A 17005-nucleotide genomic window follows, 5' to 3' on the forward strand; every position below is an offset into this window, starting at 1 on the left:
TTTCGATGCTGCCCAGAAATGGAAGGGACTGGCCCCCCGTGGAACTGGTTGGTGGCAGAGCTGAGGGTCAGGCTCGGGCTTTCCCACCCCCCCCCCCCGCCTGGCCCTGCTGGTCCCTCAGGTACAAGGACTGGTTCCAGGTTCCAGGGAATCAACAGGGCACGGACCTCATTCCAAGGGAAGCTCAGGAAGCAGCTGCTGACGGGCGACTCTCCCTGGGGAGCTGGGTCCTCACCTGTTCGTAGGCCATGAACTTGATGGCCGACTCGGGGGCAATTTTGAGGACGTTGATGCCATTGCCGCGCCAGAGTGATTTGGCCCCTCCTTCTCGAATCATCTGGGTGAAGCCACCCACGATGCACATGTTGTTGCTGCGGGAGGCGTGGACCTGGGGGGGAAGGTCGAGCGGTCAGAAGGAGCTCAGCGGCCACAGGGCCACCGTTGCCTGACAAAGAGCCAGGATGGAGGTCGGCAGGCAGGCTCCGCCCTCGTGGTACTCTGAGGCCAGCTCGGTACCCCGAGGGTCTAACGTGGCTGCTCTAGGTCCCCCTAGATTCTGCTGTGCACCTGCTGGTGCCAACCCCATGCTAAACACCCCCACAAGGACTACTTTTTAAAAAGTTGAGCTTTTTGGACTTTCCTGGTGGCACAGTGAGTGGCTAAGAATCTTCCTGCCAAGGCAGGGGACACGGGTTCCAGCCCTGGTCCGGGAAGATCCCACATGCCGTGGAGCAACTAAGTCCGTGAGCCACAACTACTGAGCCCGCGTGCCACAACTACTGAAGCCTTTGTGTCTAGAGCCCGTGCTCTGCAACGAGAGAAGCCACCGCCGTGAGAAGCCCGCGCACCGCAACGAAGAGTAGCCCCCGCTCGCTGCAACTAGAGGAAGCCCGCGCGCAGCAACGAAGACCCAACGCAGCCAAAAAATAAATTAAAAAATAAAAAGTTGTGCTTATTATGGAAAATTTTCAAACATATACAAAAGTATAGAGGATTACATAATGAGCTTCCATGAACCCATAACGAGCTTCAACCATCATCAAACCAGCCAACTGATGCCCCCCTCCCCCCTCCCCCTGCTCCCCCTCCCCCACCCCCACCCCCACCCCCACCCCCATTCATTTAAAGCACATCCCTGGCATTTCGTCATTTCACCCAAGGACGGGCTTTTAATCTCTACCGCATTCCTGGGGATTCAGCTAAGAAAAACAAACTGATGAGGCAATTTGTTCGAACCCCTTAGTTTCCAGAGGAACAGAAGTCCTGGGGGTGAAGTGACTCGCCTGAGGTCACCCAGCTGGGACAGTGGGACCCCGGGTCGGGTCCCAGGCCCAGAGCTCCTCTCCCCGAACCACTCGCCTCCCTGATTCAGCACCAGAAGGGAGTTCTCATTCTTCCATCCATAGGCCTCAAACCGAGGTAGGCCCAGGAGGTGCTGAGGGGGTAAGGAAAGGATGACGCTGTTTCTGAGCAGGGTTCCTGGCACAAAAAGTGCCAGAACGCAAGTCAGGGGGCAAGGGGGTGACTGGCCACTGTTCAAAAGACACCAGAGTCCACTGGTGTGTCCTCAGGCAGCTCGATTTCACAACCTTGCTCCCGACTCGGGTTCAGCATGGGCCAAACCCGCCCCGTGGACGTGGAGTTGGGTGCCCAGCCAAGGGAATGGCGTCCAGGCCAGGTGAGGACCTGCTCGCGCTGGCCCCCCCACGGTGGCCTATGTAAGATGCGCTAAGGAAGCAGGTTCCTGCCACGCCCCAGTTCTCACTGCGGTCATCTGCCCCCGGTACGGCCCTGTAATGTGACTCCTGGCTTAAAGGGCCTCAGATAAAATTAGATCAGGCCACCTAGGCCAGGATCTAATGTGCAAAAGGCCACCTAGGCCAAGATCTAATGTCACCCTTGTCTGCGCAATAATTCCAATCTGATTCACTGGGTCAGAAAAGTATAGGCCCAAAGCAGGGCCCTAGAGAAGGGAGGGGAGACCAAGCCACCAAAGGAACCCAAGGTGGGACACCAGGCGGCTCGGGGCCTGTTTTCCTGCGTACCTGCATGAGCACCTTCAGCCTGTCCAGGGGGGCCGTGCAGGTTCTCGATACGGCCCCCGCCCCGCCGCCAGCCACCAGGTGCCTCCACCACATCCCCGTCTGCCTCTCCTCCACCGTGAACTCGTCGGGGACCGTCAGGTTCTCACCCACATCAAAGATCTGGGAGGAAGAACAACAACGCTACGTCTAGCCGGCTCCCGACGCGTGCGGCGGAACTGCTGGCAGACAGCTGGATCCACAGCCTTCTGCCGCCTGGAATGGACCCCCCCCCACCCCTTCGCTGTGTGGGGGCAGCAAAGCCCTGAGCTGTCTGTGGCCTTGGAGAGGGCCCAGGTTAGAACTGGGAGCACAGCTGGAAGAGCGCAGGTAGGAAACCACGCGGGCAGCCCTTCGGGACGCCGCCAAGAGCAGCTTACAAAGGCGCTGCGGCTGAGGATCACCAGGTTGGCTGTACTGGAAAGATCAAGTCAGGGATAAAAATTCTTCTGAAACCCGATGTGGAACTGGATCCCGTGGGCGGAACATTGTGCAAGGCTTCGGCAAACACGAGAGGGTTGTGCTGTCTGTGTGATGCCCTCTCTCCCAGGCGGCCTCCCGGCTCAGCAGGCAGAGCCAGCTCTGCTCCAACCCCGGGGCTGCAGGCCAGCCCCACGGGGCAGCGGCTCCTACGCACGGAGCGTCCACCTAATCTCACCCAACGAAGATGCCAGGCGTCCCTTGAGGGCACCTCGGGAGACAGAGGAGGAGGAGCACGTGTGACCCCCTCTTCTGGAGTCGACGGTCCAGGATGGATACGACTGCCACCGGGGGACACTCAGCAGGGACCCGCAGAAAGGGGGCGCTCGTGCACGAAGGGGGCTCGCGGGCAGGGGGCCAGCGGGGCCGCTACCAGCGAGGGTGCAGAGCTCTGTGTGTTTCTGACCAGGGGTGAAAGAGCAGTGGGGAGGTATTCTTTTGCCACAGAGAGAAATGACACCCAAAATGGGGTGGCCGGGGGGAGAAACGGAACAGCTGTGCCACTGGATCTCTACAGAGCAGCCCTCAGGAGGCTTTGGGAGAACAAGGAGGCTCAGGGAGAGGGTGCTAACAGTGGACCTTGAAGACGAGGCAGCACGTGGGGACAGGAGGTCACTGTTTCCAGCAGAGGAAGCCCCGTGTCTGGGGCGTGGGCGGGCCGTTCAGGTGGGCGGGCGTGAGGGAGATGGAGGGAGCACGTGGAGGGCTGGCAGAGAAGTAGACAGCCCCGCCACTGAAGGGGAGGTGGGCTGGGGACCCCCACCAGGACGGGGGCTAATGCTGGGCGAAGGGGACCCTATGAACGGACGAGGGAGAGACCACCTTCCGGCCCCGGGGCGCGGGGCTCACCGTGGAGTGCTTCCAGTACAGGATGATCTCGGGGATGTTTTCCACGGGGTGCAGGAGGTGATAGTCTCGCCACTCGTTCCAGTCGATGGTCATTGTGCCATCCTTGTCCATGCTGCGGGACAAATTCGCGGGTCGCCCGACTGCCAGCAGGCCCCGCCTGTCAGCCGCGCTTCCCACCTCCCGGGGAGCCGAGGGCAGGCGCGTGGCCCCCAGGAAACCACAGAAGGCGCCCCTGCCCCGGAGGAGCCAAGGCCAGGGGGCTCCACATCCCACCTGGCGCAAAAACGGGATCTAATGGCCCACGAGAACCCCGTTCTGATCAGGCGGCACAGAGGTCGAGGAGGGAGGCGGTCCCGAGAGTGACACGGATACTTACTGGGTGACAGGGCCCCAGAAGTGGCCCGTTCGTATTCTGACAGACAGACAAAGGAGGGTGCAGAGGAGAGAGGAGAAACAACACAAATAAGTGCTCTGAGCGGGGGTCAGTGATGCAAGCACACGTCACGGCACAGCACGAGGACGCGGCCTCCACGCGGAGGGGAGCAAGGGCCGGGGGCTGCCGTCCCTGAGCAGCCGGCTTCGGGCCCCTGGGACTTGGGGAGGCTCGGGAGGACAGGAAGCGGCTCTGGGGCTGTTCTGTGCGAGTTCCCAGCAACGACGCCAGTGCCCAGGACCACGCCTGACCAGCAGGATGCCTTTCGGGGCAGCACATCTGAGCGTTGTGCTGGGAGGAAGTTCCCCACAGCGGAGGGCGGCCACGTGAGCCCTGCCCTCGCATGACCGGGCGGAGAAGGGTGTTCCTCGCTGGCCTTTCGCCTACCGAAATCCCCCACTAGTCTTCTCTCTTAGCGGGCGGCTGGCGCGCAGGCACTCTGCCGGGTGATCTGTGATCCTGCCACAGGGAGCTGACCAGGAACCCGGGGAGCGGCTGGTCTCTGGGAGGGGTTACTTATTCATCCCTTGCAACCACCAGAAGCCAAAGTTCGTGGAAACAGGGTCAATACAGTGAACGGCACGAGGGAGTGAGTCCAAGAAACTTTCTTTCGTCACACTTTTGTTAAACCAGACGCAGGGGCTGGCCGCGCGCTCACCTCTTGAGGATCTTCTCTGCCTGCTGTTCGGATATCTTGACTCCGAGGTCCCGCAGGGACTGCATGATCTCCTGTGCGTCAATCCGTCCTGGAAGAGCAAAGGCCGTGAGCCGGGCGCCAGCCCTGCGGAGAGGCCCAGGACCGCTAGGCCCGCCGCTGGCCCCCGGGGGCAAAGCTCACCATCATTTTTCTTGTCCAAACTCTTGAACACCAGCCTCAGTTTCTTCTCGTGATCTTGGAGATAATGGACAAACTCTTCAAAGTCTAGCTGCCCGTCGAGGTCTTTGTCGCCGGCTTGGACAATTTTCTATAAAACAAAAGTAAGGTTTTGTCCTTCAGCTTTTCCCGTCCCTCGTGGTGTCCCGTTCCCAGGAAACAACTGCTCAACCGTGAACAGAGGTGGCCCCACGACCCGAGACACTTCCCCTCCTCCACTCCCAGGGCCACCACCTGGATCCCCTAGGGCCGGCCAGAACCCAGCCAAGAGTCCACCGCGTTTCCCTCATGAGCAAAGAGGAAGAAGGGCCTGCAAGAGGAGCCCTTCTGACAGAGGCCGGCAGCGGGGGGGGGGGGGGGGGGGGGCCTTGGTACTTCCACCAGGCCAGCTGCCCGGCTCCCCTGCAGCGCTGTCCCTGGTGCCAGGCCTCAGCCCCACATGCTCTCTGCCCAAACGTGGGGTGGCCCCGGAGCTCCAGATTCCATCAGGAACTCTGCAGCTTGCTCTTTTTATCCCTAAAAGTGGCACTGGCCCAAGAACAATTGGGGGCAACCAGGGTAAAGGTACGGGGCAGAGCTGGCCCCTGCCAATGCCTGCTTGGCAGAAATACTGCCAGAGAGAACTCTGGAGGATGGAGAGGCGGTAAGAGCAACGGGAAGTGTTCTTGGGCCTGTGCTTGACGGCGCTGCCTGTGTCGGATCGCAGGGGAGCCACGTGCTATAACCAACCTCAGCTCCCTTAATTAACCAGGCGCCGAAGAGCAGGGCAGCTCCACTTAGGAACCGTTCAGTGACCCAAGGAAGCTTTAAGCTTCCTGGGCAGTGAGGTTCCAAGAATCTGCGCCTGCCCTTAGAGAGGAGCTCTGTTCAGCAGCTGCAGTCCGTTTCGGAGGCTCAGCAACTGGAACTTTTCCACAAGAGCACAAGCACTTGGTTTGTGCCAGGGGTCCTGCTAAATGCTTGACCTCCAGCAACCCGCCGAATCCTCGCAGACAGGCTAGGAGGCGGGTACTCTATCATTTTCCCCACTTTCCAGAGAAGGAAACAGAAGCTCACAGAGGTTTAGTAATTTATCCAAGGTCGCACAGCTAGGGAAGTGGGGGGCTGGATTCCAGCCAGGCCTGTTGGACTCCAGAGCCACCTCCCTGTAGAGTCTGCTGCCATTCTAAAGGTTAACCTCAGGAAGGTGGGGAACATACACGAGTTACTCCAACCCAGCAGCACCCCAAAACGAGGACCAAAAACCTCCTAAGGAAGATGGTTTTAGTCTCCCTGTACTGCCCAAATCTCTCAGCAAGAAATACAGTCGCTATCCACAAGCCAGTGTGGGTTTCAAAGTCTCCTGAGCCAGTGGGTTTGGAGATTGATGGGCCATTGGCTAGCTGGTCCTCTCCAGAGACTGTGTCACCTAACATGATCCAAAGAACAACTCAGGGAGGGTGTGGCTGGAATGTGAGACAGAGGCCGCCACGTGTCCTATCAGCAGTCTGGAGTTATGTTAACTTCCTGCAGACATCTGTGCTCTCCACCAAAATGCAGATTACATATAGGTTAGCACCCTAGATTTATGAGAGGAGCGGAAACAGAATCTGCATGCCATCTAGAGAGGAGGCAAACACTAGGCACGAAGCTCGTTGGCACCTGGGCTGCTCTGGCACCAACGTGACGTGATCCGTGTGCCTTGCTGGGTGGGTGCCCGTGACACAGGCAACTCAAGGACATGCTCGTGCAGCTAATTTCGAAATTTCAAAATTCTAAGTTGTTGCTTCTACCTCAGTCAGGTCTCCTTCCTCGGATATGCAAATCACCACCCCCTGCACACCACCTGACCTTTACTGCCTCCGCGAGACCTGGGGGACAGCACAGGATCTGAGTAACGGAGAAGTTGGGGTGTCCCTTTAGGAGGCAGGCGACCGCCTCAGACTCTGTAGCTGTTTCCCCATATTTAAAATAGCAATGATTTCTGCTGCCTCCTGCTCCAAAGAGACGCCTGGGAAGGTCCCCTCACCCCTGCCCGTTGGTTTGTTTCACCCAGGGCACAGCCCTGTCACCTCCTGCCTCCGCAGCCACGGTTCCAACTCCTGGGCCTCCAATGAGGGGCCTCTGCCCTCCCCTCCTGCCCCCCAGCTCAGAGAAAGCAGCTAGACTGTGCCCCCACTTCCTGGCCCAGCACTGCTTAGAACCCCACCCTCCGCAAGAAAATTCCTTTCCACCTCCCCACAAGTGCCTTCCCTATAATTCCAGCCTTCCTTGGAAGTCACATGAGAGCCAGTCACTCCCGTGACGTATACGTCGCCCTTTAGCCGCCTATAGTTACGCGACAGCTGGGGAAAAAACTGGCACGCTTAGAAACGGTGGGGACCTTTGAGGTATGCGGACCCTCTACCAGCTCATCCATTCATTCACTCAACCAGCGCTGACGAAGCGCCCGCTGCCTTCCGCGGTACAGACCTGCTTCCACTGGCGGTAGGTGGAGAACTCCTGGGAGGGGATAAAGACACTGAGTTTGAAGATGGACTTCAGCTCAGCGGGAAGCCCCTTGGACTCGAAGTACTGGAACTCGGTCTGGGCCTCCCCGATGAGGGGCACGTACAGGCACAGGCAGAGCATGCTGGTGGAAGCGGTTTCAGGCGGCGTGGAGCCCGGAGAATGCCGCCCGGCCCAGCACACTTGCACAAGGTATGCTGGGACGCAGCTGTCATTGGCTGCCTCCACCCTGTCCTTACACTTAATTGAAAAAAGTCTGCTCACTGTACCTCCCGCCCACAGCCAATGAGCACAGAGCCCGGCAAGGAGGCGTGCCTTGCCCGAGTGCAGAGGGATAAAGATCAGGACTGACGTCACCCGCTCCCCAGTTAACCCTTCCGGAGATGGGCAGAGCATTCTGTCCTGCCCCGGATCTGCCCCAGAAACCTTCACCCTCTGGCTGCCAATCCCTCCAAACAAACAGGCTTTGGCCTGTTTTTCCACAAGGTCCCCAAACGCGTCACACAATACAGTGGTTTCTCTCCTTGGTAAATCATTTCCAGCAGAAAAATAAGTGGAGGTAGAGAATGAATCAATGCTCACCTGAAACGGCCCCGTTTCGCTGCGAGGGTAGAAGTCAGTGGTGGGGGGAAGTAGTCCTGGAAGTAGCCCCCGGGGGGGGTGGGGAGGGGTCTTTCACTTGCTGGGGAGCTGCCCCTCAGCCGGCTGCCTGGGGCACACGGCCTTCCAGGCACAGCTCTGGCTGGCTCTGGTGACCTTCCCCAGGCCACCCTGCACATGAGCACCCCCTCCCCTGTAGGCTTTGCCTGGGGACCCCACAAGCACCGAGAGGCTGAAATGATGGGGGCAGGAAGAGGACACTCTAGGCCGCAGGTCATTGTGCAGGGGCGCTCCTCAGCAGCACCGATCTGGGCTCAGCCTGGGCCTCACTTAAGATCCACGGACGTGGTCTTCGAGCCCACGTTCATTCAGGACACTCTAAAGTTCAGCGCATCGGAGCTTTCTGGCCTACAACTGTGCTGCTCTGCGCTTTTATTTTATTTTATTTTGCCACGCCACGCAGCACGTGGGATCTTAGTTCCCCGACCAGGGATCGAACCTGCGCCCCCTCAACTGGAAGCGTGGAGTCTTAACCGCTGGACTGCCAGGGAAGTCCTCAATTTTAAATAAACTAAAATTCAATGAAACTGAAAATTCAGTTCCTTGGTCGCATGGCCACACATTATTTCCATCATCACAGGAAGTTCTACTGAGCTGCACTGCCCTAGAATGCCCCTTTTTAGGTGAGGATGAGAGGAAGCTTCAGGTCACGGAGAGTCAGGATCTGATCTTTATTTAAGGGCCATCCTGCCACCTCCACCTCACTCCTTCCCGAGGAAGATGTCAGATTCGTGCTGCAGAGGAAGAGCCCACGTCACAGAGATGAAAAAGGAATCCGTCTCGCTGTGTTCCACCTACAGTGCACCACTTCCTAATACAGACGAAACCTCGCGACCAGGATGGATTAAAAACAGATGGATATCGTTTGGGGATCCACCAAAGTAAAAGGAACTTCTCAAATTCACTGAAAAGCTTTTTGTTAAGAACTTGAAAAAGGTTCTGAAAATAAGATGTCGATGCTTATATACCTCATGATGAAACAGATTTTTAATAACTTATATGAGATTTCGGCCCTTCTAAAAGAGATCTGATGGTGAGTCTGTAAAAACAGGTCTTGGGCTGTTTCATCCATCCACGAGGGAGGATCCGATAAGGAATCCAGAGGCAGCTCAGGATTGTTCAGGCAAATTCCTGCTCAGCATCCACCTAAACCTGTGATGCTCCGCTGTCTCTTAAACTACCCAATCCAGAATGTTCTGCTTTAGGGCTATTTTTACGTACATCCTATCTCTACTGCTGAGGTACTGAAGGCAGGGCCTTTGTACTTCCTTGCCTGGAATGAGCCCTTGCCTTGATTACGGAGGTGTTTGACATAAGAAGTTTCTGGATGAATGAATGTATCGTGCTTGGCAGGCCTCTGAGTCCCCAAAAAACAAACATGACCACTCGTGATGAAGACCTTAGAGTTCTCTGGGTATTCTGTCCACCTCAACTCAACAAGATACTGTATTATTATTTTTATTTTACAGGAAGTTCACATTTATAAATAAAAGAGCTGAATTTTAAGTGCTGATCTTCCTTTTTAAAATTATTCATGATTGCTTCTGAAATGAAAATAAATTACACAGATCTGTTGTTGAAGTGTCTCATTTCAATGACAACTGCAGTCCTTCCAATACAAAATGGCAAATATTTTGACTGAATAAATAAGTGGTTCAATTGGAGATGTTCCTTTCCTACTAAACTATGTTTTTCAAATAATGTTGGTAAACATAATTGTACCATTTGAGGGTTTTTGTTTGGTACCATTGAGTTGTATGATGTACTTACAAGACAAATCTGAGAAGAGATTTGAAAACAATACCAAATGAAAGTGAAATCAACATTCAATGTATAAGGAACAATTATTAAAGCATTATCAAACAAGGGTAACTATCTTCTAGAATAAACAGAATGGACTGTCCTTGATTATAACAGAGCTCAATGGTATCAAAGGGCCAGGAAATGTTCTCTGAAAAGTTCTGCATGTGCTTGTCAAGATGTTATTTTACAACGCTTACATTAATTCTATTCCAATGTTTATCTTAGAAAAGGGCTCCAACGTATTTCTGTTTTGCAACTGTGTCTGAGTCCAACAGAATGTCTTCGTTGGACAGACGTAAACTGGTGTTTGCTTATTTATTTAAACCACCTATCTTCCTGAGTTGCATAGGTCATGCAGAACTCTGTTGTCACACAGAAACCTTTACTCCTCAGTTGAGCCAATTTCCAGGCACCTGGTGTCCAAGGCAAATGCTCTCTCCCTGGAATTACAGACACCGGGCCCCAGAGGGGCCCTGGGGTCATCTCTGAATCTCCGAGATGAAGAAACAGACCAGGAGAGGCCACCTGGGTTGCCCGGGCCCCAGAGCCAGCTGGCGGAGGCTCACCCAGAGCCTGGCTCCTGTTACAATGGCCACTTAAAACAGCATCCAAGCCTGACACTGCCATAAAGAGATTTTAGAATTCAGCTTCCAAAGAACACTTGTCAGCCTGACCCTAAGAATTACAGTGAGCAGCACCTCACATGGGAAGGCAGCAGATGTGGGGGAGTAATTTTAGCCTCAGCTAAAAAAAAAACCACGCACACAAAAATGTATCTGTTACAGCTCTGAACACATACGTGAGAAATACAAATAAGGAAGAAGAGTATAGCAGGGCTCAGGACTTCCCTGGCGGCCCAGCGGACAGGACTCCGCGCTTCCGCTGCAGGGGGCACGGGTTCTATCCCTGGCTGGGGAACTGAGATCCCACATGCCACGTGGCGTGGCCAAAAAAAAAAAAAAAAAAAGTTCATAAAGCAGGGCCTGTGCTCCATTCCTGATGTTTCACACCAGCTCCCGGTGCTTCTGGAGGCCCGAGTAAAGTGCCCTCTCCCCCTCCTGCCATGGACACGTCTTCTCTGCTGTCTTTACCTGTTCCAATTTTGTGACCCAGATCTACTTTTGTTTCTTTTCTTCCAATGTCCATTCCTGTAAAAACTAGTACTCAGAAACAATGGCAGCCACTCCAGATGCCTTAGAATTCAGTGGCATTCGATTTCCCTTAATCTGTTAAGAAGCAGTTCCTCTCACAAGCATCTTCTCACCCTCAGATCTGCGCATGCCGCCACCCACCAGCTTTCCTTGTTCTACCACTGTTCCATGCCAAAGATTCCCGTAAGTGCCGGAATACCATTGAGTAAGAACAGGGCAGGCAGAGTACCTCTGGGAGTGTGGCATTAGCTCATACAGTATTTCCACCACCCCCGCCGCGCCCCCACCCCCGCCCCGCCAATGACTCAGACCAAGCCAAAAATATTAATATATTGCCAGCATCCAGCTATTCTAGCCCCACCCACCCGTAAGGCCCTCGAGCCTCATTTGCTGCTGTAGCCGTAGTGTCATTTGATGATCGGGTTGCCATGACAGCCCAGTGGAGCCGGTTTCCAATGAAACCTGCCTGCACTTGGCAATTAGACACACAATGAGCAAAATTCTCTGAGCTTCTGAGAAGACAGCCCCTCAGGATTTGAAAACCTGAATATGCCGCTCAGGGCACCTCCCACTCCAGACTAATGGCTTTCTTCTCCAACTGCAGATCGACTGTAAGACAAAGATAAAGGGGGAAACTGGAACAGTTCCGAGAATAAAAGCTTGCCGGAACCTGACTCACCAGCAGACATATTTAAGAGAGAAGTGAGGGTCGAACAAAGTAGCGCCACTGGGAAACTGAGAAGGATGAGAGCCAAAGTGAACGTCTCTACGAGGTTTCCGTGAGGCTGTGGCAGCGTCTGCCAGAGAGAAATGGCGAGCCAGGCCCCACCGGCCCGCGATCCCAACCTCCAACCCCTACCTTCAAAAGCAGCTGTGCTGGAAAAGGACGCACGTTGCTGAAACACTCTTCCAGTTCTTAGTTTGTCTGCCTTTAAAGGGTCCACACCGCCCAGAGGTGCTTTCTTGCTTGTTTCAAGCCAAACCAGCTGACGCACCTCCCTCTCGGGGCTCCCCGCACCCCCAGGCAGCTTATCCATCTCCCTTCTGGGGAGAAGTGCCAGTGAGAGGTGTGGGTCTCAGATTCAGACTGCCCTGCTCCCGATTCTGTAGGCCAGGAAAGAAGCCGTTCAAAACAGTCCTGATGCCAGGCCAGCCCAGGGGGACGGCTGGCCAGAGCTGCCAGTCGGTGTGAGTCTGGGAAGTGGAGCAGTTAATTATTAAAGTCAAAAGTGGGTGAATTTAAAAGGAGCCAGCCAGTCCCTTAAGCCCTTGGCCGTAAGGCAAGCAGGTCTGGAGATAAAAGTTCCTCACAATAGATAACGCCACGGCCATTTCCGAGCTCCTGTAAAATGATCAAAAGGTAGAAAGCGACACCTGTCACATCTCGGGCACAGTACAGATGCCGAGACCCTGTCGCCCCGGATGAGTCCATCACAGACTAAGGATTCTCCTCAACGCTTAACCTGAAACCACTGCAAAAGTTGTTGCATCCAAAGTCCCTCCCACTTAGCAAAGGAAAAATGAACACCCATTTCTTAAATGCAGTAGTTCGATTCAGCAGAACCTTTTCTGGACTCTACAGTGTGCCACACACAGGGCAGAATCTCCTTCCTTTTTCCAGTTGATTTTTATCCTGAGAAAGGAGAAAAGATTCAAAATAACCAAGCCTCAGGAGGTGAACAAGGTTCTCCTACCACAGGCAGGAGAAATCACAGCCAAATAGCCTTTCTGTTCTAATCCCGAGAACTCGACTGGTCCCATTAAAAACGGCTTTCTTCAGGGGAGGTGAGGGCAGTACATGGCAAAGTTCCAGGCAGACTGAAATGAAGTCTCACCTCTGCCCCTTTTTAAATGTTTAATCCCGGGCAAATTACTTAACCTTTCTGCACCTCAGTCTCCTCATCTGTGAAATGGGGGTGCCACCACTTACCCTGGTTCTTGTGAGGATCAGATGACAAAACCCACGCTCAGGGCACGAGATGGACGGAAGGCCCCAGCGCTCAGCAGACCCGCAGACCCGTGAGGAGCGCCGGCCTCCGTGCCCTGAGACTCCAGCCTCCCCTCTGCCCCATCGCTCCCCTTCTCCCAGAAAGAAAGGCAAGACGGGTCCCCTGCCCACCGAGGCAGGGAGTCTGACCTCTGGGATGCAGGGCAGGCTGGTCCTCCCCAGCTCCCGGCAGCTGGGTTCACCTGTGAAGGTTTGCTCTGGTGCCCGCTGAGCTCTGTCCTCCCTGTGCTGTTTAAACAGGCTAAGACCTAAGACACGGTGTAACTGTTTGTCCCTGCCTTTCAAATGGCTTTCTGGGGCCAAAGAGACAGATCCTAAGGTAAATCTTCCATTGCATTCAACCTTCCTTCTTCAAATGGCCGCACTGAAGTGGTCACAATAGGGTAATAAAGCTTTTGCAGTGGCCACAGAAAGAGTCTGGACTGGAGTTGGGCTTCTTCATTGTCTAATTTTCTCCCCAGGCCCCCGGTACCAAACGGATTCATTCATAAGTCCTCTCTTCCTCCCCCACACTCCAGCTTTTTCCAGGAAAATGATCCTAGGCTAGCCCCTAACCTAGGAGGTCCTCTCGACGTTGCCATTACCTTTGGAAACTGCTCTGCGGGTCCGACCACCAGCAAGATGGTGGGTCTCTTTTCCGTGGCCTCAGCCCTTCCGTCCTGTTTCCCCAGAAAGCTTGGCATCTGGGCTCCCCGCGCCGGAGCCGGGGTGCCTCTGACTTCATCCCCGCTCCCCTCTCTGGAGCCTTGGCACCTGGCCCTGGGGAAGAAGCTGGCCAGAAAATGCCACAGCATCTGCAGCATCACGGCTTCCTCCCCACGTCGCCGACGGTGACCGTTCACTTTTGAGGAGGGATGAGACCACAGTACCAAGGGTCTCTGGCTACGCGGCTGCTTGGACGACTAGCCCGGGGAGTTGTAAGGCTGGCGGCTCTGTACGCAGTGGCTGTTTCCTGCCTGCTCAAATTTGCCAGCACTGCTGTCGTGCCTGGCCTGAGAAGCAGCTCACTCTGAAAGCCCCGCCGGGTCGCTGACAACGAGAGGGCAGCTGGAGCTTCTTCAATAAAAACTCACTTTTGCAGGTGGACGGTGATCGAATGCTTGGCTTTTTGAAAAAAGGAAAAAGCGATAGCCCAACAGACCTCTCCCGGAGGCAGAAGCAACTTCGAGCTCCCAATTATTCAGCTGTCCTCGCTCAACTAATGCTCATCACGCAAGTGAGGACCCGAGCATCCAGCCTGCATTCTCACTGCAGCAGGGCGCGGCCAATCACCTCTGCCGACACTACCGAGTTCCTTATCCCCACCAGCAACATCCCTCCAATCACAGCCGACCGATTCCCTGCATGCAGCCGGCAGTTCTGCAGGGAGGTGCCCGCGGTAACCTCCAGAGGAGCTTCCAGCCTCACAGAATCCACCTTGAGCTGGCTGGTCCTCAAGAGTCCAACTTCCTTCTCTCCACCTGGCTGTTTCCGGGATGACATTCCCCGTCAAGTTTAGCACAGTCAAGAGATCCTGGCAACACTTCCTAAGACATCTAGCAACACTTTCCCTTGTTCCATTATCCCATTCTCTGCAACTGTGTGTAACACAATGCACACCGTATCATAGCCACTTCTCTGTGTCTCGCTCTACAGGATGAACTTTCTGGGGACAGGGACCAAGTCACAGATCTTTCTACCCCTAGTACCCAGAGCCAGGCACAGATGAAGTCTGTGGACTGAAATGAGTAAATGATCATGGATAAAAGGGAATCAGTCTTTGGTCATTTGTTTCTTAATTTACTGGCAGACAAATGCAGTGGCGGGTCATCCCTCACAAAGGTGACCCTTTGATACGGTGTTCACAGCCATTATTTTGAAAACAAACACAGCATGAAAAAAGTTTGATAGACTGTGTTGGGGAGAGTACGGAGAAACATATACCCTCATACGCTGCTGTGAGAGGGTAAATGAGTATAATCTCTCTGGACAGCAATTTACTCACAGCTACCAACATATCAAAAGCACAAATGCTCTGACACAGCAATTCCACTTTTAGTGATTTATCCTGCAGATATATTTGCACATGTGGGAAATCACATATACATATGTGATATATATGGGATACATACGTGTGATAAAATATAAGGATACTTTCTGCAGCCTGATTTACAATAGCACAGGTTTGGAAACAAGGTAAAATGCTTTAGAAGGGGAGGAGGTCATAAATTAATGCACAACCGCAATGGAGCCCTAGGCAGCTGTCAAAAAGAGTAAGGCAGCTCTACACCTATGATGGAATGACTTGAAAATATCTTGGTAGATGAAAAGAGCAAGGTGCAGAAGAAAGGGGATAGTTTGCTGCCTATTTCTAAGCTTGTATACGTGAAGAATCTCTCTGGAAAGACAAACTAAAATTGAAGAGACGGTTTGGGGTGGGGTGGGGGGGAACTTGGGGATTTGAAGGAAGAAAGATAGATGGGAGGTTTATTTTCATTGAATATCCTCTTATATCTGGTGAAACCAAATCATGAGCATGTATGACCAGGCACACACATGTGTGCATACATACAACCATTATTTAAAAAGAAAACACGACAAGGGAAAGCAAGACGGCATGCTTGTTTGAAAGCTGAGGAACCCGCATCAGTTGCCCTCTCACTGGATATACAGAACAACTTTACCTGGAAGCAGTTTTGTGTGTTGATTAAATGTCTAGTCTTTGGAGCCAGATCCCAGGTTCAATCCTGGCCATCACTTACTGGCTGTGTGATCTTGGTCAAGTTACTTTACCTCTCTGTGCTTTAATAGCCTCATGTGCAAAATGGGGATAGTAACAGAACCGTATCATTACTTCACAGAGTCGGTTAAAGACTAGATGAAATAATGTACAAAGCTCTTAGAACAGTATATATTAGCTATTTTATCTAGAAAATGATTGTGACGGACTTCCCTGGTGATCCAGTGGTTAAAACTCCACGCTTCCACTGCAAGGCGCATGGGTTTGATGCCTGGTGGGGAAACCAAGATCCCACATGCTGTGCGGTGCAGCAAAAAAAAAAAAGAAAGAAAAAGAAAAGAAAATGATTGTGAGTTCAGGGTCTTCTCTGGTGGCACAGTGGTTAAGAATCCACCTGCCAATGCAGGGGACATGGGTTCAAGCCCTGGTCTGGGAAGATCCCACATGCCACGGAGCAACTAAGCCAGTGTGCCACAACTAGTGAGCCTGCGCTCTAGAGCCTGTGTGCCACAACTACTGAAGCCCAGGCACCTAAAGCCCATGCTCCACAACAAGAGAAGCCACTGCAATGAGAAGCCCACACACTGCAACGAAGAGTAGCCCCTGCTTGTAGCAACTAGAGAAAGCCCACGTACAGCAACAAAGACCCAACGCAGCCATGAATGAATGAATGAATGAATAAATAAATAAATAAATAGAAAATGATTGTGAGTTCATAGAAATAAATAGCTTTAATACTAAAGAAGAGCCAGTCCAGAGCCAAAATCCCTATATAAATAAGTAATCCTTTAGTGAAAATTAATCTTTTTTTTAGGCACTGAAAATCTGGTGAGTTGGGGGAGATGGCGATGTTTTAGGCCCCCATCTACAAACATGAGATAAATCCCTTATTGAGTAGGTTACTGGCTTTTCATTTAATGGACTACTCTGTACCACGGAACTGAGTTATGAACTCGGGGGGGTTCTAGCCAAGATGGAGTAACAGGAACCAATTCACCTTCCTGCCTGTAACAACTTAAATTTCTGAAAAAACAAATTAAATTTCTGAAACCCAGTGATAAAAAGGAAAATCTTAAAAGCACCCTAAGAAAAAGACCCATTACTGACAGAAGAACAAAAACAAGAATGACAGGGGGCTTTCCATCAGAAACTGTTAACCCAGAATTTTATACTTAGAAAAATACCTTCCAAAAGGAAGGCAAAATAAACACTTTTCAGACATACAAAAGCTGAAAGAATTTACCACCAGCAGATCTGCATTGCAAGAAATGTTAAAGGAGTCCTTCAGATAGAAGAAAAATGATAACCAGATGGAGAATGGAATGAAAGAAATGAAGAGCACTAGAAATGATAATTGTGTGGGTAGATAGAAAGAGCTTTTTTCTTATTATTTAAATCTCTTTCAAAGATAAGTGACAGTTGGGACTTCCCAGGTGGCGCAGTGGTTAAGAATCCGCCTG

General features: G+C 52.9%; 1 protein-coding gene across 8 annotated transcripts in view; it reads right to left on the reverse strand.

Annotated features, from left to right (window-relative positions):
* The window catches only part of SLC25A25 (solute carrier family 25 member 25), a 32748-nt gene that overhangs the window by 3403 nt on the left and 12340 nt on the right, over positions 1-17005 (reverse strand). The window contains exons 1-7 of one of the 8 annotated variants that reach the window (XM_059072608.2): positions 13411-14081; positions 4682-4808; positions 4502-4589; positions 3787-3822; positions 3411-3522; positions 2046-2204; positions 236-388 (exon numbers count right to left, since the gene is read on the reverse strand). In XM_059072608.2, coding sequence (XP_058928591.1) covers positions 236-388; positions 2046-2204; positions 3411-3522; positions 3787-3822; positions 4502-4589; positions 4682-4808; positions 13411-13629 — 894 coding nt within the window. In that variant the 5' untranslated portion in view covers positions 13630-14081. Of the gene's footprint in view, positions 1-235; positions 389-2045; positions 2205-3410; positions 3523-3786; positions 3823-4501; positions 4590-4681; positions 4809-7168; positions 7461-13410; positions 14232-17005 lie in introns of those variants that run through there. The other 7 variants (XM_067040649.1, XM_059072605.2, XM_059072602.2 and 4 more) reach the window with 7 other exon arrangements.

Source organism: Kogia breviceps, chromosome 8 (genome assembly GCF_026419965.1).
Source record: "Kogia breviceps isolate mKogBre1 chromosome 8, mKogBre1 haplotype 1, whole genome shotgun sequence".
In the NCBI taxonomy this organism is placed as follows: Eukaryota; Metazoa; Chordata; class Mammalia; order Artiodactyla; family Physeteridae; genus Kogia; species Kogia breviceps.